Raw genomic sequence first — 24,476 nt, forward strand, 5'->3', positions numbered from 1 at the left:
TTTCTCTTCCTGATGATACTTTTTTAATTTTGAAGCAAGTGAAATTTCATTTAAACAATAAATTTTCCGAACTTTTAAAATCAATTACTTAAAACATTATTATTTTGAGTCATTTGAGTGCGTAAATTTCAAGTTTCCATTTTGAATCACCATAAAGTAGAGTTTGAAACTGTTTATCTAAGGGGAAGGGGAGTCTGACCCCTGCTAAAATGTAACCATACTACAGATATATTTTTTTGTCTGTTGTGGTCAAAAATTAAAAGATATAAGTACATAATCCCACATAATCTAATAAAACATCGTGAAAGCTAAAATAAAACTTCTTAAACATTATTCAAATTGTAAAGATTAACATTGTCATTTTTTTATTACATAGAGACAGGTTATATATATATTATATACAATTTTAATGATAACCAAGTAATAAAACACTCCGCTTATGTCAACATATTGAGTGGGCGTAAATGGTGTATCAGCCTTTAAATAAAATCAAAATAAGAATCGGAGAAGTAAATCAATAATTATTTGTAACAAATAAATAAATTTAAATTAACAAAAAAACTGTGTAAATAACATTAATAAATAACGTTTTATAAACAATATTAGACTTAGGTTTTATATTGCAGCATTCAATTTTGATGTATTCATTTGATCAGTTGAACGTATAATCTTTATTATTAATTTGTTTTGCTTAGTAGTCATTACATTGCCTTATCCAGTCCCACTTTTTTCTCTAAGGCAATTTATCGTATATAAAGATGACATTTTGCTAGCAAGGATGTTTGCTTTGCTATGGAAAAAATATTTCATTAATATTCTTATTAGATGATTATATTGATTAAGTCTTACACATTCATATGTTGAACCAAATAAAGATTGATTGTTTTGTATATCAGAGAACGTGTTTGAAGGTTGAAAAGCACTCCCTATTTTGTTACGGAATGAGTATAAATCTTATAAATAAAAAAAGGATTACATATATCACTCACCATTGGACACTCAACGCAGAGATAAAGATAAATTAATTTTTTCCTGACATATGATTATTTTTCCTTGGCGTGATAGAAAAAATGATTAGAGATATACGTTGTCTCAAAGGGTCCTGCCTCGATAAAAAACGAAGCAATTACTAATTCCAAGTAGAACAAAACAGAATAATCCTTTCAAATTAAAAGTTTGACTCATTTTGTGTAAATCTGTAGAGGTCAAAAATAAAATATTGACAGAAACAAAAGGTGCTTAAAATTTTTAGATATAATTAAATTGATTACTTTTTAAAATAAAATATTTTGACTTCTAATGGCCTCTTCAAAAACATTCGGATATACAAGGAGAGTTCATTTTATGTTTAATTAAATTATCCAATAAAATCACACTTTTTTTAATGCATAAGAACACCAAATGCTCAACGTAGTACAATATGATCCCCTTTTTCCGAATATGGTCTTATTTTATATCTCCTAGCCTCGTGGCTTTTAGAAAAAGGAATTAAATGTTTTGTTATTTTTGGCTATTTTTAAGTTTTTGGAGCAGCTCATTTTTTTTAAATCAAAGTTCATACTTTTACCTATCCATTGAGATTATTTAAACTTTTTTAATCTATTCGTCTTGAAGCTATGTGCCTCTGAATAAAAAGCACCTATTTTGAACTTTAAACAAAGATAATTCTAATTAAAAGTATGACGCAGACATTTTAATTTAGTCCAATCTTCAACACTTTCATTCTTAATTTAATAAAAACTTTGGTTCCTTAGTAAATTTTAAATGTCAGAATACCAATTTGTATTACTATTTTAAAGGCTTATTGTAGAAAAAAAGTTAGCAAATTTTATTATATTTCTATATAAAAAGAAAACCAACCAAGTATTCACTTGCCAATTTTCAGACTTATCGGTTCGGTTGTATCCAAATTTACTCCGAAGAACAAAACGGTTGTACAGGGTAGTTTTTAACATAAAGATAAGTATTTTCTATTTTGTATGCTTGCATTATTAAGAATAGTTTTGTAAAGCTTTTTTAATACATTAATGCTTTTATAAATAAGCCAAGATTACCTTTGATCTTCCGTAATGAAATGAAGATTTTTTTAATAGGGGTATATATCATTTTTTTTTACTCTATCTACTATAAAACTAACCAAGATTATCTTATGGTCAATATAGTTTATCACAACACCTTTTGCAGTAATAACTTTTTGTTATTTTGATAAAGTATCCTTACTTCTTTTGCTATTATTTATTCAGTAATTATTAGCTCCTTAGAGATTATGTTTATTACGGTAGTATGATATAAATATATACAGTGGAGTATATTAGTATTTGATCCCTTGTGAATTTGATAAGTTTGCTCACTGGCAAGAAAAGAACGGTCTATAATTGTATTGCTTGGTTCATTTTTACAGTAAATACATTATACAAACCCTCAAAAGTTTCACACAAGACTGTTTTAGAGCTATCAAAAAAAGTGGGTGGAAAGATACTTATGAGGGCGGAGAGGCCACTTTTGACACCAGATATGAAAGAAACCCAACTCCTCCGTTGCCTTACTCTTTTCAATGAGTTTTTTGTGTTATTTTGAATACTTTTTCGACACTTAATGGCCCCCATCCTGCACCTTTGATGCCTGTAGTGGCTGCCATTCAAACACCGATGCCGTTATAGCCACTATCAGACGGCACAGGGATGCAATTACAGAGGAATACATATACAGCTGGTGGCAAGCATTTCGACACCGCCTGGAAGCCATCATTGCCACTACGAGCGGCTAAATTAATTATTAACAGAACTCAGACACACCTTTATAGTATTAATTTTGTTAAAATTATATCTTAAAGAATTAATACATTATATTGTTTTGAAGTTTAATATTAAAAGTGTTCATATTTTAATGGATTACCTCGTATAACGTTTTGGTATCTTTCTAATCCTTACCAAAATATGACAAAAATAAGGTAAGGCTTAAGCTATATTTAAAACAATGTTTTTAAAGAGGAAAAGTTAAACATTTGTAGATACATGACAGTGTTCAATATTCTTTGGCTACAACAAAACTTGTTTTCCTGTTAGATGTTACTTTGGTTTTATAAGAGATAACATTAACTTATCATTTTTGTTGTGACGTAAGCAACTTGTTTTCCCCTACCCAGAAAAGACCCTGTCAATTCAATAATAAAAAAACCCTTTCGGGTTTGTAGTGAGTCATAGAGTAATACTCAGGCCATCCTTTACACCCCTAGCGGCTAAAATGTATTTTTGTAGCAAATTTGAACAAAAATTAATTACGTGATTATTATTTCGCTACTTTGTTTTATAGCATTGTGGAAGATTAAAGAGTATAATTCAATATGGTACGCGCACTCTCTTTTTTTCGTTCTAATTTTTACCAATTAAAGTTACTTTTTATAATTTTATAAGTAAAAGAGATGATTTGATTCAAACAGTTGTGTAATGAATCTTTGAAGGAATTGTAAAATTCTTATTTATTTTTCAAATTATTTTATAATTTTCTAGTTAAATGATAAATTAAAAATCTTGAGAAAATAGTTTTGGATCGGTCTAAAAAACTAAAAAACTGGAGTCCTAACATTCTGATCCTTATTAGACTGGTCCTCATCGGTCTTTTATAGTAACTACAAAAGCTGAAATGACGTCGTTACTAACTAAGTCCTTTCAGTTGTTCAACATAATATATTTCAAAGAGACAATATCCCTTAAGTTTAAAGAAAAAGGATGTTTGTGGTTAGATGATTTATATTCAAGTCCAACTTTCTAAATATCATTCATTATATTTTTTGTTTTTATATTAATTCATCTTAGCTAGGAATGTAGAAAATAAAAATATACCAAGGACCTTAGCACTGAAGGAACGACTCATACGTCCTTAGCTCCGTGGAATGGTAACCATTGATGGAACCGATAAAATATATACTGAAATGTGTGGGGAGGGGGAGACTAATGAAGAAATCAGTTATGGGAGGAATCTAATACAATCAGAAAACGAATTAGTTCAGTAAAAAAAGTTACTACGTTCTTTACCAGCCAGAATTTCTGAGTTAAATTTCCTTAAATACAAAACAGTTATTATGCACCTATACCTATTTGATATATAAAAAAGTAATTACAATATGTTTTTATAATTCAAAAAACATCAGCGTTTTCCTTCTGTAGAAAATATAAATTGTACTAAGTTTTTATTATTGAATGGTAAAAAAAAAAAATTAGAACTGATTTTATACATGGCATGTGTAAACTATTTATAAGCGAAGGTAAATTCAATATATTATTTTTTTCACAAAACTGAGAAATTAATGTTTGTACATAAATATGTAAGTGCTTTAACTTTTGTAGTCCATGATTATGTGACAAACAGATATTGAAATGACCACGAAAACCAATATTACCCCACAAATAAATGACTACACATTCCTTGGACAATTACTGGAACAAAAAAGTATTGAATTCATTTTCAATCATGTTTTTAGATAAATTTAGTGATTTACATTAATATGTACTAGTAGCTAGCTAAAAGCTTATTTCTAAGATTTTCTTTGTTATATAGTCCATTAAAAAAATCAGGCAAGTACTTGAAGGAAGAAAATGCTAAGTATAACCCTAAGAACACAGTCCCAACCGTCAAGTATAGGAAACATTATCTTTTTAGGGGTCTTCTCTGCTAAGGGGAAAGGACGACGTCACTATATCGAAGGAAATCTTGGAACACCCTTCCTCAGGGAAGAGCACTGAAAATAGGTCGTGTAGTTGGTCTTTCAGCGCGACAATTACCCATTATATACCACCAAGCAATAAAGGAGCTGTCCGAGGAAAAGCACAATAATGTCATGGAGTGGACTTCACTCTCCGGACGTCAATCCCTGAGAAAATCTTCTTTTTACGATGGAAAAAAAATGTTTCAATTGGTTGTTTATTCCAAGTCAGGAAGACCTTTCTCAGCCTCATTCTGACTTTAAATATCAGTATGATCACTGGGTGGCTCTGAAATCATTTGGCCATTCTACAAGACTAAAATTTGAAGGTCAAGGCGTGAGGATAAAGACCTATCTATTGAGTTTGCCGAGAACGCCAAGAAGAAGGTGGACCAGACTACATGTGGCAAGGATGTAAAAAGACTTGTTATAAGTCACTCAAGAGAATAAAGAGGCCTTTTATTTTTACGACAGCCAAAACTTTGTCAGGAGAGTTGTCAGACAAAAAAAAAAGACTTAAAACACAATGGAAACTATATTCTTTTCTGATGAAAGGACATTAACTCTATTATTATCTATTATAAACAAGTTAACCTGGTGGCTTGGTTTGGTAACATGAGCAGTAATATTAGGACTGACACCATTACTAAGCACCCAGCTTCTGGGAGGATATTATAAATTTGAATCTGAATGGGAAATGATAGCTTAGAGCGTAAGCAATTAGCTAACCTTAACTTTATAATTAAGCTCAAAAAACTATTAAAAAATGTGATTGAAAATGATCTCAAGACTTTTTCTTATCCGCGTATTGAGTTAGTAACCATGATATGAAATATGAGGGCACTTCATGGATCTCATTATTGAAAAAAACAACAACTTATAAATAAAAGAATAAAATTAACAAAAATTTGGGATCCCTCGGTACAAAGCTACAAAATGTAGGAAAGAAACGGTCCTGTTAGCTTAGGAATATTTTTCCTACAAACAACCTATTGAAAAAACAACAACTTATAAATAAAAGAATAAAATTAACAAAAAATTTGGGATGCCTGGGTACAAAGCTACAAAATGTAGTAAAGAAACGGTCATAAGGTCATAAGTATAAGTTGCAAGCTCGGTGTCTGGCTAACGAGAGAAAAAATATATGCCTTCAAAGTCATGCACTTTAATTATGTGTTTAATCTAGTTAGCAATAAAAGTGAATATGCTATTTTTTTTTTTTTTCAAAGTACCTAAGTCATTTACTTTTAATTTAAGTGTTCAAACATTAAATAAATAGTCTTATTTGCAATGCATATTTATTACCTCAGTGTTCACCGTTTTGTTAAAAGGACAACTGTTTTATATAAAAAAGTAAATTAGGGAAAAGTTTTCTTAGATGGATTCATAAAATGTATTTTTGAAAGTACAGCGTGGGGACCTAAAACAATTCATATTAAAAAAATTACGATTTTAACCCTGTTATTGTTAAATATGAGGTTTCAGTGGGTCAAATTGTATTTATTCAGACTTACTAAGTATATAGAATAAATACATGTTTATATATTAAATTTTGAGCCCGACGACAGCTGAAACAAAAATATTGTAGTTTTGTTTTTACCCCATGTCTTTAAGTGTAAAAAAAGTTGGAGCAACAATAAAAAGACAACGCGTATTTTATCTTTTCTGCACCTGTGTCAGTGCTGAGAAGACTGCAAGGAACGTTGGCATCTCCATTCTGACTACCTACAACATCAAGAAATATTTTAAATGTTTACCTATATCAAAAAATCCCAAAACATTTTCTAATATTGAAAAGAAAGGACAATGACTTCATTTTATTTTATGGTCCTATTGTATGTCTTGAAATGTCAAAATGCATAACATGTAAAATCAATTAAACCAATTAAGATCATTTAGTTATGGGTCACGAGTAAAACTGAATAAATAAATCAATATTTTGTATCTAGTAAGCAAAAATTGACCAAAGAACTCGGTTTGTATGCATAAATAACGAGTATTACTTGGAACTCGCCAATGACTCAAAACAAGTGTATTGAACACTCAGAAACGTTTTCTGTAGAAAATGCAAAATATTTATATCTTTGGGGTTGCATTTACACCAGGCCAGCATTTCAAATAATGTGAAACAATATATTTCTTTTAAAACGGCTTTCTAGAGTGGATAAATCTGACAACAACGTAAAAATGACTTGTATAATCTGCTTGTACAAGTTGCAACTTGTATAAAGAAATTGTACAACTTACGAGAATGAGTTGATTTTTACACTGCAAATGAACAGATTCTCCCTTTTCTAAGGTGAAATCAATTAGATAAACCATTCAATTGTAACCGGCTTGGATTAATCGGATTGTTTCAACGTGTAAATGCTAAACTTTTGAATCCAAATAACATAACTATAGCCTCCTTTTAAAAACGATACCATGTGAACCGTCTACATTTGCCGTCTTTTGTCCATTAGTGCATCCCTATAAGAAGATTACCATTAGCAGATATTTTATTTATTAATTTTGCTTTAAAAATGTTGCTAACATCGACAAATCAAGATTTTGAAAAGATTTTCTTTGGTTAATTTTTGCATCTCATCAGTATTGGTCGCTTTAAACATACTGAAGGGCCATTCAACGTCCACATTAATATTTGGATCAAATTTGAAGTTGGCACAATATTCAGAAGGCATATTAGAAGGAGACATTTTATCATCTATACTAATGATTAAGCATCCAACCAATTGTATAAACAGAAGATAAGGATTTCTTTGAATGACAGGTAAACTGCATAACATCCTACCAGAGTTAGAAAAAACTTGCTACACAAGCATTACTCCTTTGTTGAAAGACTCAATAGGACTAGTTCAACAGCCATTTTCCGCCAAATTTCCCCCCTTCTTATTAGTTATTAGCTATCTCATCTAGCTCCCTTACATATTCAATAATTTAATGGCAAAAAGAAAAATGTCCTTTGTTTATTTTGCATTGTTTTCTCTCTAGATGAAGAAGGGTTTTTGGAGATAGATTTTCGGTCCAAGAATTCAAATTATATCATTTTTTTTTTCATATCAGACTATCAAAATAAGAAATCTTTACACAAAATAGGGCAAAATCAGCAATTTCCCCCGAATAGGATCAAAAGGAGCCATTTTTTGAGCAATTGCTCACAAGCCCTCAGTTACAATTGCACACTCCAAGCAGTTGGGCGTCTCCAGGACTACCGTCTATAATGTCAACCATTCTGGAACGTTGTAGAAGAAAAAGTTTTCTGTCAAAAAAGGCCAAATGAAACTTGAGAAGTTAAAGAAAACAGCTTAGGTCAATTCTTTAAGTCTATGAGGGCCCATGCAAGGGATCTCGAGTTTCCGATCCCGCCTGTCCAGAGAACTATCAAAAAAGTGCGTGAAAGAGCCTTGTAAGATTAAAGAGGCCACTTATGACACCAGCAATGAAAGAACCCCATGTCCTCCATTGCAAGACTCTCTTAAGTTCTTTTGAACTTTTTTTTGACACTTTTAGCCGTCCTAAATCCCTAATCCCAACCCTGTTACTTACATCTTTTAGGTGGATGCCAAGGGAAGGCCTTTGGTACACGTCATCCAAATACCAATGTCCTAAATTCCACTGGGACGCATGACAGATGACTACATTTGCAGAGGGTACCAGGCCTTCCACCGCCACCTGAAAGTTAGTTTTGGTAGCTACATTAATGATTAAAAGAGCTCAGACACACATCTATTCATAGTATTAATTTGTTTGAAACTCTACGACGTTGAAATTTAGAATTTAAAGTCATTAGATTTTAATGTACTGCTTGATATATACTGTAGTAGAGCATGAGGTTTTTTTAATATATTGGTTTGTTAACAAAGCGATAAAGAGTGGCGCCTTCTTTTGGCAAAAAAAATATGACTCCCTTAATGATAATATTATTTTTTTAAATTGACAAAAGTATGTTTCTCACTTATAAAGCTCTGTCCAAATTCGTCTGAGCATATACCATGTTTAAACTACAAGCTACAGCAGATAGTATATCTATATTTAGTTTGTTCAAATGTACTAATAAGAATAGTCAAATACAAGGATTTTTCATAGGTATATGTCATAGCTAGTGATGTGAATATTGTTGGAATTTTGATCAGTTTAAAAATAAGACATGTCAAAGACCAGGATTTGCCTTATATATCATAACTAGAGATATGAAAGTTGTTGGAATTTTGATTAGTGTAAAAATCACTCTATTACTCTTTTTCTACTGATGACATAAGCTAACAGATTTTTCTTCACAAAATAATAACTACGTATCAGCTATTAAAGTTTAAAAAAATTCACCTACAAATTAAAATTCATGTATTGAAGGATTAATATTCAAAAAGGAAAGAATAAAAAATAAAGGTTCTTTTGCAGTTTTACCAACTCAAACTTTTTTTTAATATAGGCTCACCAAGAATATAGCCATTTTTACATCTCTACATATGAAGAAATTTTTGTTTTATTTTTTTATTTTCTCTGAAATCCAGTGTATTAATTTGGTTAACTAATTTAAAAGATTAAAGATACGCTCTTCCACTCAAGTGGTATATTATAGAATGGCTCTTATAAATATACATAAATTGTTTATGTATATATTATTTTGTCGTCTTATTTATCCAAAAAAAATATATATGAATTAGAAAACTTGTTCATTAATTCGTGAGAGTATAATTTATAGCACTTGAGTCGTATGGGCTGTTGTTCTACGCATTCTTTTTTGTAAACATTTTGTAGAAACTTTCAAAGGGTAAATACCTATTATAGATACTTCAAATATAAGTAGTAGTATTTTACTCCAATTTCAAATATATTTTACATTTCTCATTTTTGTTCGTATGTAAGGAGTCACTTAGGTGGATTTAAGTAAGACCCTCTTAAATTTATGTAGACACCTTATAACTTTTGATATATTAATGTACTTACACACGATGATGAACCGTAAAAATATGATTTAGTTATCCATATATTAAACAAAAATTTAAGTAAATATTTTTTCCTATAAAGACAACCATGATCGGCGTTGTTTCTACATAAAACACCGTCTAACAATAGGGGCAAAGTAATTAAAACAGTAATTTATTTAATTATACTCAACAATATATGTCTTTATTGCATTTCTAACATGATAACAATGATTTACTTGAAATACCAGGCCAACCGTTATTATTTACTCAACTCTGTTATGCAAATTTCGAGAGATTAAGAGTTATTATTTACAACGTTCCAATAAGCAATGTCATGACACACCTAATTAGCGATCGATTGCCAAGAAAAACATTGTCTTACTCGCCACCATGAGTAGACAGTACAAGAAAAGGATTTAAATGGTAGAGATCTTCGGCACAGGATTATCCCAAAAGGTCATCTGAGGGCTGACTGGAGCCTCGCAGAAGACAATTTAAAATGTTTCAATGTGATTAAAGGTTGGGAGGACATTGGATACTCTCCAGTAGCAGGCAAGAAACCCTCAATGTACCGCCGTCCGCCTTCAAGAAAAAGCCACATTCCTCAAATTCTAAAATGGACAGCAAAATGAAAGAGTCCCCATGAGAGGGAGGAAAGTCTCTGCACCCTCTGATGACAGAACATGAGAAAAAAGTATTTGTGGAGCGAGCAAAAAAGATACTGAACCACATTAAGGGAACCTGTGGACTCATTGTGATGTTTTCTGATGATAGGACATTTACTGCTGACTCTGTATTAAAAGGGCAGAATGATTTAGTAGTGGTATTTAGGAATGTAACAGAGGAGCACCAATATGTCTCCACCACCAAACACCCTTCTTCAGTGATGAAGTTAGACCTGGTTGCAACCAACTGGAAGGCCATGAATCCCTAGTAGCTCCCTTTAGGATACAGTCCAAATCCAAATTATATCTGGGTGTTTCAACAAGATCGAGCACCTGCTCACACCACAAAGAAAACCAAAGAGTGGCTCCAGGCCCACATGGACTTTTGGGCAAAGTACTTCTTGCCGCAACAGATCCCAAACCTCAATCCTCTAGAATATTTCATCTAGGAACACGTGGAGTCCAAGGCATGCAGGACACTTCACAGCAGCACCCGCACCCAGAAGGCATCAGTCTACAAGGCCTGGTCCTCCATTAGCGCCAAGTACATCCAGAGGGACTGCAGCAGCTTCCACCACCACCTGGAGCTCAACATCAATTCTAATTAGCACTCCCAAAGGTAGATGGCATTGCAATTGTGACATGTTGCATTAGGTTTGTTGTAAAGCGTGCGCTATGCTTCTGTCATAACGGATCAGTTGCACATGAAGTGTTCTTGAGGGAGTTTCTCGACACTGTTCTGCTTACAACAGCAGATAAATAACAAGGTATACAGAATATTGGCATATCTATTTATTATAATTGAATTAAAACATTCTATAGATGATACTATAATTTCAGGTTCTCTCAGAATGTCAATACTCTGTGGTCCTGATTTTTTTAAAGTAGCATGACTCAATATGGCATCAATGGTATTTTATAATGATTTTCAGTAAAGTGTTATTTGTACATTAGTTATTGGTTTTTTTTAACTAGTTATAACCTTTATAAATCTGCTTCATCACCAACTCCTTGTATTTTTTTCCCACGTAATCGATTTGAATACTGAGTTGTTTTATTCATCTAAACAATAATGAAATTATAAAACTCAGATATGATATGATAAACTTTTCAAAGTTAGACCATTCATTGACTATCTCAACAATAACTTTGGTAAATTTGAACCGGAATAACGTAATTTGTTGGACGAAATGAAGATACCTTTCAAAGAACGTTGCACATTGGAGCATAACATTAGAAATAAAGCTCATAAATAGGAAATCAAAGTTTTTACGATGTGTGGTAGAAGTAGCATTCTATATGAATGACTTTGAAGTATATGTAGGAAAAGAAACCAGAGTCCCTCATAGTACGCAGTTTGGGAAAAGTGGAAACATTGTCATGAGGCTGATTAGCCCAGAATCAAAACAGAACTTTAAGCTTTACACTGATAATTGGTTCACATCTCGCAGTCTACTCTGTGCTCTGAAGGAAATTGAAATTTGTGCTTCTGGGAAAGTTAGAAGTGATAGAGTAACTGTCTGTAATTTGAAAAGTGATACTATGCTAAAAATGATGCTGGGGAAAGCTGTGATAATTGAACTGGAAATAAAACCTACCATCGTCAACTGGTATGACAATTAGCATATAACTATTGCATTTGCTTATGTGTGTAAGAATCTAGTATCTACTGTAAAAAGATGATTAGTGGCTGAAAAAGAGCGTAGTGATGTTCCTTTCCTGCAATTGTGAAAGAATACAATACGAGCCTAGGTAGTGTTGACCGAAAAGATATTTGTGGGTCTGTACAGAACTAAAATAGGTGTGAAAAGATTCTATCTCAGAATATTACATCATTTTGTGGATGCAGTAATTGTCAAATCTTGGCTACTGTACTTCATGACATTACACAAAAAGTATCTACCAAATAATGTTTCCATCTGTATATGGTACATCAATATAACACTTTCTGAAAAAGGAATTAAATTTTTTTACTGTTTTACATTAGTATTATTTTATTTAAAACTAAAAAAATTGAACTGTTTAATTTTGCCTTTCAATTATGACATAGCATTTTCCCAATGATGCCACATGGAATCACTACCATTTCCTCTGATATGTTCTCAAGGATGTCATATGGAATCATTCTCGTTTTGTGCTCTCAATTAAAATTTAATTTTGAAATGTGCATATATGTGTGTGCATAGATGCCATTCTACTAAGATTTCGTTGTTAATTTTTTTTTTTTTTCACGCACAAATTAATTCGGGAAAGAAAGGGCAGGATCCTTGCATGGACTTCAATACATTGTGTGTTAAAATGGGTAAATAATAACGATTAGCCCGGTATATAAGAAACAAAAATAACATATAGATTAACAGGAAAATACAAATATGTGTGATGGTACAATTGAGGGAAGATAATAATAATTAACAATAAGTTAGTTTATATCTAATGTTCAAACATATTATCTAGATTAATAAAGCAAAGTTTATCTGTATGAATATTTGATGAATAAGAAATAGTCATTTTGATCGAAAAGATAGAAATGAAAAAAAAGACGTTCCAAGAAAATTAAAATTGCGTAGTTATTAACTACGTCATTTCAAATGTTTATTTACCATAAAAGACCGATAAAGTCATTGCTCGGACTTTAATCAAAAATGACCTTACAATATAAATTCAGAAAAACTTTGCTTTATTGATAAAGATATTGAATTGAAAAATTGTACCAAACAAAATTTGATTAACTATTAGCAATATTTTTGAAAATGTTTTCGACTATGCAATTATAAAACTTAACAAATTTGAATCAAATAAAACAAAATTAATAATAAAATACAAAAAATTCTTTGATATTTGTCAAGATTTTCTGTCAGAAATAAAAAATATGAATTTAGAGAACTAGATTCTTTGATCTTAAAAATATTTAAAATATTCTTGAAATTAAAAGAACCAGAAAATATTATCAAAATAAAATAACATTTCCAATTTTTTCTTCTTAGGTCAGAGCCCAATCGTCATGGACCAAATTTAACAGAATGTCACTACAATGAAAAGCCTGGATATATTGTTTATTCAGCATGTGGAACATTTTATGTACCTTTAATAGTTATTTTATACACTTATGGTCGAATTGTGGTTGTTGTGAAAGAGAGAACCAAGTATTTTGTAGACGTAAGTGTTTTGTTATTCCTTTTAAGTCTAATGGTTTTTTGTATAACTGTGTTACTAAATGTTTTACTAAAAGTTATTATAAAGACGTATGAATAAAGAAGAAACACATTTATATATTGTTTCCATAGGTGTAGTGTTTTGTAAGATACATAAAAAATCAATTTTCTTAGAGTAAAATCCATTACTTCTACATTTACAACAATTAAGCATAATTATAAGAGATGTGAAAATTGCATAAATTTTCTTGAATATTCATAAAAAGATATATAACAAGTATAATATTTTTGGGGAATTAGTCAATTTTGTCATTTAATGGAAAATTTACAGTATTTTCTATCTTATTTAAATAAACTTATTATGTTAAATAATATATTATTAAAAACTAAAAAAAAAAAAGTCGGTAACTTAATCCAGCTCTGAATTATAATCTCCTTTTAAAAATCGTATTGAAAATCCTAACATTTGGAGTACAATTAGTAAACCACTTAACTGATAAGGGATAAATTCTAATGAAATCATTTATGACGATAAAATTAAACTTAAAAAGCTTTAGTATCTAAATATTATATGGATTGAAATGTTTTGGTAAGTCGGTTTTGAGAAAACGTTTTAACGAATAAATATTGCTAATTTTACTACAGTTTAATATTTTAAGTATGATCAAAGTTTATTAAACAACTATTGGCTCATAAAAAAATTTCTATACAAAACCTTTTTAAGTTTAATATTTATCGTCATAAATGGCTGAGATTAATTTGTTTGAGTATTTTTTTTCATTAGATAGTGATTCCTTATAATTAGACCTGCAGAAAAAAAAATCCCAATTTATTCATTATGATATGTATATAATACCTGTAATGATTAAAAAAATGACACAAGTTTAATGCATCTATGGAATTGAGTTTTTAGAAAGCAAACAAAAAGATGACTTGAAATGTACGGATTTTAAATTGAATAGAAACTAAACTACTAAAATAATTAATTAACAAAAAAACTATTGGAAAAAAAATCGAAAACAATTAACTTAAAGTTATTTAATATTGCGAACCTATCAACCTAGGAACTTTAAACTTTTATACGAACCAGAGGAATAATATTTTATGAAATTTCCAGCATAGTTCCATGAAATTAAACAAACCTGAGGAATCCTGATAAAGAAGGATGAATATATTTCTACAGCCGCAATCAGTATTGCTCAAAGATTTCTACTTTGATGGGTGTAGCAATAGTTAATTTTTCTGCAATCAAGCTTTTGTAGCTTGAAACAATATGTTTCAGTACTCGATTGTTCGTATTACGAAGGGAGTGAAATAACCAATGAAAGGACGACAAACTTATTTATAATCCTTTGAACCTTCAGTGTGATAAACTCAATTATATTTTTGAGAGCAAGGAAACTGCCAAAAGTATGATGTAAAAAGGCTTTTTGAAGTGGGAAGATAAGTTTTTATCACTAAAAACTGATTCATTCTAATTTTCCCCCTATAAAACCCTAAATTATATCATTTATTGTTACAACTTATTTTTAGAGAAAATGAAATGAAATTCGTAATATATTTTCCAAATAATTCTGCCATGGACGCATAATTTATCAAAATCATATTATTACAAAAGTCAGAGCCCAGTATCAACCCATAAAAGACTGAGGTAGAGATTTGCATTGAATTCCATGAAATCTTACAGGATTTACTTTCCAAATTTCCAGATACAATCACGAAGGTTTCCCATTGGAAATCGCTATACACATTAATGGCAATATTCCACTCATAATTTATATTATCCTTCACAACATTTGAACATTTTCTTATTTTTGTAGAAGCAGATACTATGATCTCATCTTGGGACTCTCAAAGTTATAAATCAGAGTTCTTCCCAACAATTAAAGAAAATGAAGAAGTTATTTTTACATGATGTACTTAACTATGTAAATCAAAATATAAATTCGATGACAAAGGAAAAATCGCCTTCCTCGATTTCAAAGAACTTCCATGGCAATTTCAAGTTCCACAATATACTGTTTGTTTAACAATTCAAGGGTTGTTGATTACGGTGAATGTATCTTTCACCATAACCAATGGTTCAACTTAACAATTCGTTATAGTAATAAAACCAAAAAAATAATGACACTATGCCACCTCTTAATAATTAGCCAATTTAACATAAAACCATTCGAAGATGTCAATGAATTTATAGACGTTCTACCAATGGAAAGGATTAAATAGGAAATGTTATCATTTAATTTTATGTATATGAACTAACTAAACCTTTCATATCTCCCAAGACCTTAGACTTACCAATTTAAGCATTCTTGTCTAAAGTGAGATATTGATATAAATTGATATTGATGAAAGAGGATATAATGTTTGCATAACTCAAAAGGGTTCCCGGACAATGGGCCAAAATATTTTTTCCGATGACCAATTTGCCGGAATAGCATTAGAGATATTTGGCCGAAAAATGATTTTTAATTGATAGAATCTACGATTGTATATTTTTATTCAATATAAATGATAGTATAATAATCTGTATTCCTCATATTATATATATGACATACAGTTGAGTCCAAAACTATTCGTACCTTCTCAAAAATGCTAAGAACACGTAATTAGATGTTCACAAACTCATTTCTGTGAAGTTCTTCAGTTCCATTGGTAGCGAAAGAAGCACAAATCATTATGCTTCCACCACCGTGTTTCATTCTCCGAATAGTGTTTTTGGGGTTGGGCCCTTCAGTACCAAATATGCCGATACTGGTTGTGGTCAAACCACTCCATGTATGTCTCATCTGACCATAGCACAGTGTGCCAGAAGTTGAGCTCTTTGTGGTCATTGGCATAATTCAGTCTGGCTCAGTCATGCACCTACTCTTGAAGAGTGGAGTTTTTCTTGGCACACAACTCCGGAACCCATTCTTGTGCAAAACCATTACACAGTTGATTGTACAACCAATATTTATGTTGCTTTCCACCCCTACTGGATACGTTTGAGAGTTGTTATTGTTAAATTATTGGCAAACTCTCTGCCTGCATATCTCACATGTGTTGAACTCAGCTTGGAACTCCTACAGTGTCAAGTAAGACTCTTGACATGGCCAGTTCTTTTGAATCTGGTAATGATGCTTTTGACGGAGGAGTATGGGATGGAAAATTTGATGCCACCTTGATTATGGCAAGTGACTACAAGGTGGCGGATGCCCTGGCTGTACTCCTTGGTCTTGGGCATGTTGAGGCTGGAATAAGACTGAAGCAATAAATTGGTTAATCACACTATTATGCCTCAGAAGATAGTCAAGGAAATTCTTGATCTCTTGAGTACTTTATAGTAGTTTCTTAATCTTTCCAGACTTCAATATGATTTAAAAAAAACCAGAAAATGTGTTTGTTATCATTACAATTTTGGGTTTGTATGAATACTTTTGAAACAAGCAAACATTGTCTTTGAGGCATAAAAAATACTTCATATAAGAAGTTGATATCTTTAGTCAATAAATAGTAATTATTATCAAAAACATTACTGAAAAGAAAATTAACAACAATTGTAATATAGATATGGCAAATATTGTAAGGGTACAAATACTTTTGGGCTCAACTGTATATGATAAATTAATGATTTTTCTAGTGCAGAATAATATTTTTTATTATTGATGATCCTTATATTAACACAACACAGTAGTATGTGGTTCGAATCTTTACGGCTATTGTACTTAAAATAAGTTAAAGAACAAGAAAAATCAACTGCAGCTCCAATATTTGAAGTAGTTTGGTTTAACATCATGTAATGACTAATTAACAACAATAAATAGAAAACAAGCTTATTTTTAAATAAATAGCACATTAACAAAAAAGTTATGGTGTAATAAATCATGTTATGGCATTCATTTTTAAGTAGATAAACAACTATAAATGTTGTTTAGTACATATGTTTGCTCAAGAGCTTGTAAATTGATTTATTTATATAAATAAAATATAAAAAAAAACAATTTCACCTTTTGAGAATAAACGTAATATTTATCTGGCTATATATTTTGGAAATAAAACCCCAACTCAAAATGAATTATAGTTGCTTCTGGTATATATACCATACATTCGAAAAACTTCTTGAAAATAAAAACTTAACCATTTCAGAAATATGAGAAAACTTTATACCCATTATTGAGGACTTGTGATATATTGGTACTAAAATGACTAGTTGTTTGGTTTACGTGAAGTACACAGATCCTTCTTGTTCTCAAAAAATTAGAAAAGTTTTTTGTAATGGATAGGGATGTTAAAATTGTCGTAATCCTCGTGAGGGGTCATCAAAAAGAAAAAAATATGTTGACAACCATGACAAAAGACATATCTGCTGACAAATATCACTTTAAAACTATAATACTTCTTTGTTAACAGTATATATTTTTCTAAATCTATGCTCACGAGGATTACATCAATTTTCTCATCCTTAACAATAGATAAAATTAAATATGGAAAAAAGACTGGGAAAATCTTAGACTTTCAACTGTAAATAGTCTTCATAACATTACAAATTGTATAATTCAAAGGTTTATTTTTTATTTTTTTAGGTTATAATTCATAGTCCACAACTCTCATTCCCCCCTGATCGCAATATTATTTTATATAACCGAAACTAAAACAACGTTGACATTTAACTTTTGAGCATGATAACTTCAGTATGATCAGATTACCCTTGACTACTATAATCTGAATTAGAGATGACGAGTCCACTAACATATAAGTAATATAATCACTGTCCGTCCATATCTGCTTATAATTTTCGTATTTCTCCTCAGCTTTCTTGCTTGTGGTATTCCATCACTATCAAGCATTAATTCCTGGGAGTCTGAACATTTTGTATTATTATTGAAGGAAGAGCACATAAGTATAAAGTCATCCCTACTGTGTGAAAGACGAAAATCACATCATGAGGATTTGTTGTGGAGTCAAAAGTATAATTCGTTGTATAGAATCTGTGTAAAAAGTGTAATTTTTTTTTCTTACAGTTGCAAATAAATAAATAAAAATTCAAAAATATACCTTTACAAATAAATATATATGAAGTATTCTCCTTTAACTAAAAAAATAAAAACTTTTCCAATTGAAATGTTCTTTTTTAAGTGATCTCCTGACTACTAAAGGATAATAACACTACAAAAATTACAATTTAAAATATCAAGCAAAAAGGCTAGATCTGAATTTGAAGTATATTGATAGTATATTTTCCACCGCAAATATTGACAATAAAGTTCAAAAATATGCCTTTGCATAACAATTATATCCATCTTTCAACCCAATTTATTTTAACAATTATTGACTCCATTCATTTGCAAATTTCTGCTCTAAAACCATAGCACTATTTTTTATGTTATATTATTTGCCTAAGCCATAAAATCAATGGAAAAACTAGCAATTCTACTCACTTCATGCAAAAATTTGATAGTATATAATATTGTGTTAGTTCTTCTCTTGTATTTTATCTTGTAATTGATTTCTTCCTCATTTGAGAGTTTCTGGCCTACATAATATTTTCCTAGAGCAATGACTCACATTTAGACTTAAATATTAGTCCTTTTCTTTAAATTTTTTATTAAAATTAATTTCCAAAAGCATTTTTATCTATTTCATTTGTAAATTTATCAATAGTTACCGGGGATGGGTCAAGGTAATACTCTTACTCGGATGTAAAAAATGTCAACATATGAACTGCAAACCCTCGTACCCTGCGACTAATTACATGTCGGTAAATATAATTTCGAAAATTTTTTTACTCGGGTATTTGTCAAACAGATGAAAAAAATATGAAAATGAATGATCGTCTGGATTTTTGCAGTGGCTACCTGAACATAGATTGTTTTAAAGCTGTTATTATAATTGTTTGATGAGAAAACATAAGACTAATAAGTATTCACAATTGAGTGAAAACAAAAAGTAAGACTGAAGATTTGTTAGGGAGTTATAAATGTGAGTCATTCGGTCATTCGTGAGTTGTATTCGGAGTAGAATTAAGGAGTAATTGTTACTTTTACAATTGCTAGATACGGAGGGGGGGTTACTTGCAGCTGATTTAACGAAATGCTATAGTTTATATGCTGTTCCTCTACCAAAATGTTTTCAATTGTCAGAGTGACTATGTTAAGTTTAAATTTTTTCTACATGCTGAAATTTGAAACCCTACTCCTAACTTTCTGGAATCCAGAAATTGTGATATAAATAGCAGATGAGTCCCATCTGTTTCAGCAGCTATGACTGTTCGTTACTAATCAGTAACTTATTGTAGGTGCATTACATAGTTCCATTGGTTCATTCTACCGTACTTTTTTGTAATTAAGGTAATAAAGTTAGTATGAGATATTAAAATACTCGGTTAGGTACTTCGTTCTACCTGAGTCTAAAGCTCAATTACTCTGACTTAATTATGTTTGAAGACAAATGCACTGAAACATTTGACATTCCTTTTTTAAAGTAGAATATTTTTGACTGATGTAATCAGCGCTTTCTAGAATGTATAATAATTATTTTTCAATCCAATTTATAGATTTTAAGTTATACCTAATAATAACTGGCTAAGGCCCTTGCAATAATTTAAATGAAAAATATATTTTATAGGAATAATTTAATTTTCTATACTATTCCAAAATACTACCAGAGAATATACCCAATAATACATATATGCTTATAACTTAAATATAATCAATGTATAAAAGGTATTTATACGAGAAACAGATTTTATTACATTGTTAAAAAAATAATACATGGTTTTTTTGAAAAAATAACTAAGTATGAATGTAATGTACTTTGTTCTCAAGTATAATGAGCATCACATTTAACAGTGGATTTATTTCCTTATTAGCAGGAAAATAAAAATATTTTTTCGATTTATTTGTTTCGTAAAAGAAAACTTTAAATTTGTTTTTATCAAACATTTCCAGTACTTGAAAATGTTCAATGTAAGAAAATCAGGTATTTTAGGTCAGACCATTTGTTTTAGTTATCATTTGAAATTGTTCTGTCTAAAGGTTGACGATTTTTCTCATCTTTTTTTTCTACTCAAATCCAACTATGTATTTCCCTAAAGCCTCGAAAAATTGAAATGAATATCAGATATTTTACTCCTATTAAATAATCAGTTGGATTGTGGATTTAATAAGCCACCGAGAAAACCTTAATATAATACTAAATATTTTAAATACATATAACAGTTGCTTTTACTATAAAGTCTACTCGAACGTTTGCAATAAAGAAATATCAACATAGATTTTTTTTTAAATCATAAGTCTTATCAAAAACAAAATAAAAATCTCCATAAAATTGATAATACAAATACCAGAATAAAATAATAAAATTATACCGAAAAAGGGTAGTCACCGATTTAAAAAAACGATTGGTTGATTTGAGTGCTCTCAAGCCTAGGAGAAACCTTAGTCTTAAGTTGCCCACGACTGCTAGAAGACGTGGAAGTCGCCAAACCAATCAATTGCATACAGCATCCAAGATTTTGAATAAACTCTTTCATACTAAAAATGATGTGACAAGAATAATTCTTAAAAATTTACGTTATTTATTTTTTTGTTTTTTATGAAATAGTCGTTATTAAGACAAAAAGTAGGTTTTTTAGAAAAATACTATTTAAAGACCTCCATGGTCTTGATGACAAAAAAAGCATTACTACAACTGCTTCTGGATCCTTAAAAATCTTTATAAATTTTAAAAAAATTCCATTAATTCGTTTGGGTGTGATCCCAGACAAGCACACACACATAGACATTTAACGTATAGATTAATAGTTGTGAAATTGTTTGAAAGTTTTTATAATGTTAATTAAGAAATTTTGACCTCTGTTCCATTACTAATGATTGATATCAAATATCAATTTTTTAAACTATCAATATTGATAATCATAATCCAAAAAGCTAAAGATTCTATCAAATTTGATATTTTTTCTGAAAATCAATCACTTTGTTAATTTAACAATCAATATATTTAGATTTTGTAATTATATATAGAATAATTCATGGCCATCTTATTTCTTCTATCATGTAAATACCTTTGTTATACCTTACAACTTTTTTTATTTAGTCAATATTACATAATACGGTTCAAAATCAATTACTAGTTAGCTAATTATTTTCCAACTATAAAGTTATTTTTCGATAATTGTTCATAGCTTAACAAGATTAAATTTGAATCCTAGTTGTTAACACTAATAAGAGGACAAAAATCAACAGCTGATAACCACATAAACTTTATGTAAGTGAAGTAACGCCATGCTACAAGACAAAAGAAATGCCGTTCCGTAGCCAGCAAATGTTTTATACAAAAGAATGATGTGATCATCATTTAATCAATTTTCTTAATAGCCTTGCTGAGGCCCTGCATAAGTACATTGATTTATATCCACGTGAGTATACCACGATAAAACTTTAAGTGTACTTGGCATTGATTATTAATCTTCATACATCTTGAAATTGTATGTAATTTTATTTGACAATTTTTAAATAAAGTAAATAATTTATAAAGAAATTATCTTCATTCATCTTTTCTAAGAGTCTTTCTTTATATAATATATCCTTTTTTGTATGTGATAGTGGATATTCAAATGATGTTGATTTAATTAAGATATAGTATTGCATTTCAATACCGAGTGGTTCATTTAAATCTGAACACTTTGAATTTTAAACTTCAATAAGATATAAATAGTTAATTAAGTATAGAATTACAATAAAATTAATAATATAAATAGATGTGTGTCCGAGCTCTCTTAATCGTTAAAGTATCCGCCCTTAGTGGCAATGATGACTTTCGGTGTGGAGCAGAACACCTGGGACCAAATTCAGATGTACTCCTCTGTCATGGCGTCTCCGTGGTGGCTGACAGGGGCTTTGAGGCCTAGGTATTGTGTACGGAACACTTCATGCCTTCCCATCGATATGCACCAAAGAGGTTTGGTGAAAGGGTTTAGCATCAGGGTTGTGGAAGGGAGGCAAAGTGTCAAAAAGGTTTAAAAGAACTCAAAAGAGTTTTGCAACGAAGGAGATCGGTTTCTTTTATTGATGGTGTCAAAAGTGGCCTCTCCATCCTCACAACGCTTATTCCACCAAATTTGTTTGATAGCTCTCTAGACCAGTAGTTCTTAACCTGGGTCCAATTGAACCATAGGAGTTCGGTGAGACATTCTCAGGTGGTCTGCCCCAGCCTGCAGTGACGTGACTGTGGACAGGGGAGTCCTGCTTTCAGTGAGAAAGTCCCGCAACAGCGTTGCATCGATCAATGCGGGGTGGGGGGCAACTTGAAAAAACGACCGGGTTCACCCACTGTGAGATTAAAAGACGTTTCTTCTCCGTGTAAGATTACAATTAGTAAAAATATGTAACACAAAATAAATACAGTCTATTTTTATTATTTGTGACGTTACGCTCTGCTTTTCCATAACTAAGTCTTGATATATGTACTCTAGGGAACTTGGTACGCTCATGAGTCAACCTGTGGCTGTTGTGATTGTATTTCATTTGGTATTTTCTTTTAATCTTTCAACCCCTTCTTAACTTTGTCAAGCCAATGAAGAAGATGGTCTGGCAAATATGTACAAAATGGATTTACGTTTATAAAAGAACCTGGTGGGATTCCGTGTCCTCAATGCAGGATTTCCAATTCCAAGTTGATCATTTCTAGTTTAGCACCAGCAAAACTGAAGGAACCTTTCCTAAAGTTGCATAGAGATGGAAATACAAAAACAAAACACTTGCGAAATTCAAGGTGAAGAGAGCCAAATTTAATGAAGAGGTTACTTTGACTGTTGTCGACTTTTTACTCATCGAAAAACCAATCCTTTCAAATGACACTATCAGTAGCAGAAAAGACGATATGATCAATGACATCTGGGGTCAAGTAGTTGTAGATCTAATTTCAAGCCTTGCCAAATTCAGCCTTGAACTCCATGAGACCACAGGCATTTCCAATCTAAGCCAGCTCGCTGTATTTCTTCGCTATATGAAAGGGATAAAGAAAGATGTTTTAGTTTGTAAGCCTCTTACAACAACAATTAAGGCAGTCGATGTAATGAAACTTATGGATGACTTCTTCAGCCACAACAATCTTTCATGGAATATGGTTTCGGCAGTTTTTTCGGACGGAGCTCCAGTCATGCTGGGACGACTCTCGGGTTTTGGATTGTTGTTTAAATCTGATGCACAACACAACATTGTTATGCACTGTGTTCTGCACAGGCATGTGTTGGCAACAAAAACTTTGCCTCCATAACTGGCACAAATGTGTGAACTACGTGCAAAATAGTGCTATGAAGCACAGCATCTTCAAAGACCTATGTACGGAAATGGGCTCTGAATTCGAGGTATGTTTGTACCACTATAACGTTCGGTGGTTAATCCAGGGAAAGGTGCTTAATCATGCTTTTGCTATACGTGTGAAATAAGTTCTGTTTTTTATGAGAGTACAGGCATTGTCTTGCATATTACTTCTAAAATTCTTCGTTCATTATTATTTTGGGGTATATGTCAGATATTTTCGATTCTCTTAATGATCGCAATCGACAGATGTAGGGTGGGGAGTCAGCATTATCGAAGCGGAAGAAAACTTAGAGGCATTTAAAAAAACTAACTTTACGGAAACGACGAGAAGATAATGATAACTTCGCAACTTGTCCCTTCCTGGACGACTGTGTTACTAAGATCGAAGATGATGTTGGAATTTGATACATTTATGTATCTGAAGAGCTCAAGAATGCAATTGCCATACACTTAGAAAATTAGCCTTTCATGTTTAGTGTTGTGATAGCAAGAGTGAATGATGAATATGTTGATGAAATCATTGAACTTCAGTATAGCCAGCCTCAACAGCAACTCTTCAGAACAACAATGCTGTCAACATATTTGTGCAAGCAATAATCCGTACTATATACTCGTATTACAAAGAAAGTCCTGAAGATACTGGTATCATTTGTAACAACATATCTTTGTGATCCATCGTTTTCGAAGATGTTGGACATAAAAACAAAAAAAAGGAACGAGAAAAA

At 31.0% G+C, this 24,476-nt stretch overlaps 1 protein-coding gene across 2 annotated transcripts in view; it reads left to right on the plus strand.

The window, feature by feature from the left end:
* LOC121123448 (probable G-protein coupled receptor No18) overlaps positions 1 to 24,476 on the plus strand; it is a 208,575-nt gene that overhangs the window by 134,734 nt on the left and 49,365 nt on the right. For both annotated transcript variants that reach the window (XM_040718567.2, XM_071890443.1), the window contains exon 4: positions 13,280 to 13,451. In XM_040718567.2, coding sequence (XP_040574501.1) covers positions 13,280 to 13,451 — 172 coding nt within the window. The remainder of the gene's footprint in view (positions 1 to 13,279; positions 13,452 to 24,476) is intronic.

Source organism: Lepeophtheirus salmonis, chromosome 8 (genome assembly GCF_016086655.4).
Source record: "Lepeophtheirus salmonis chromosome 8, UVic_Lsal_1.4, whole genome shotgun sequence".
Lineage (NCBI taxonomy): Eukaryota > Metazoa > Arthropoda > Copepoda > Siphonostomatoida > Caligidae > Lepeophtheirus > Lepeophtheirus salmonis.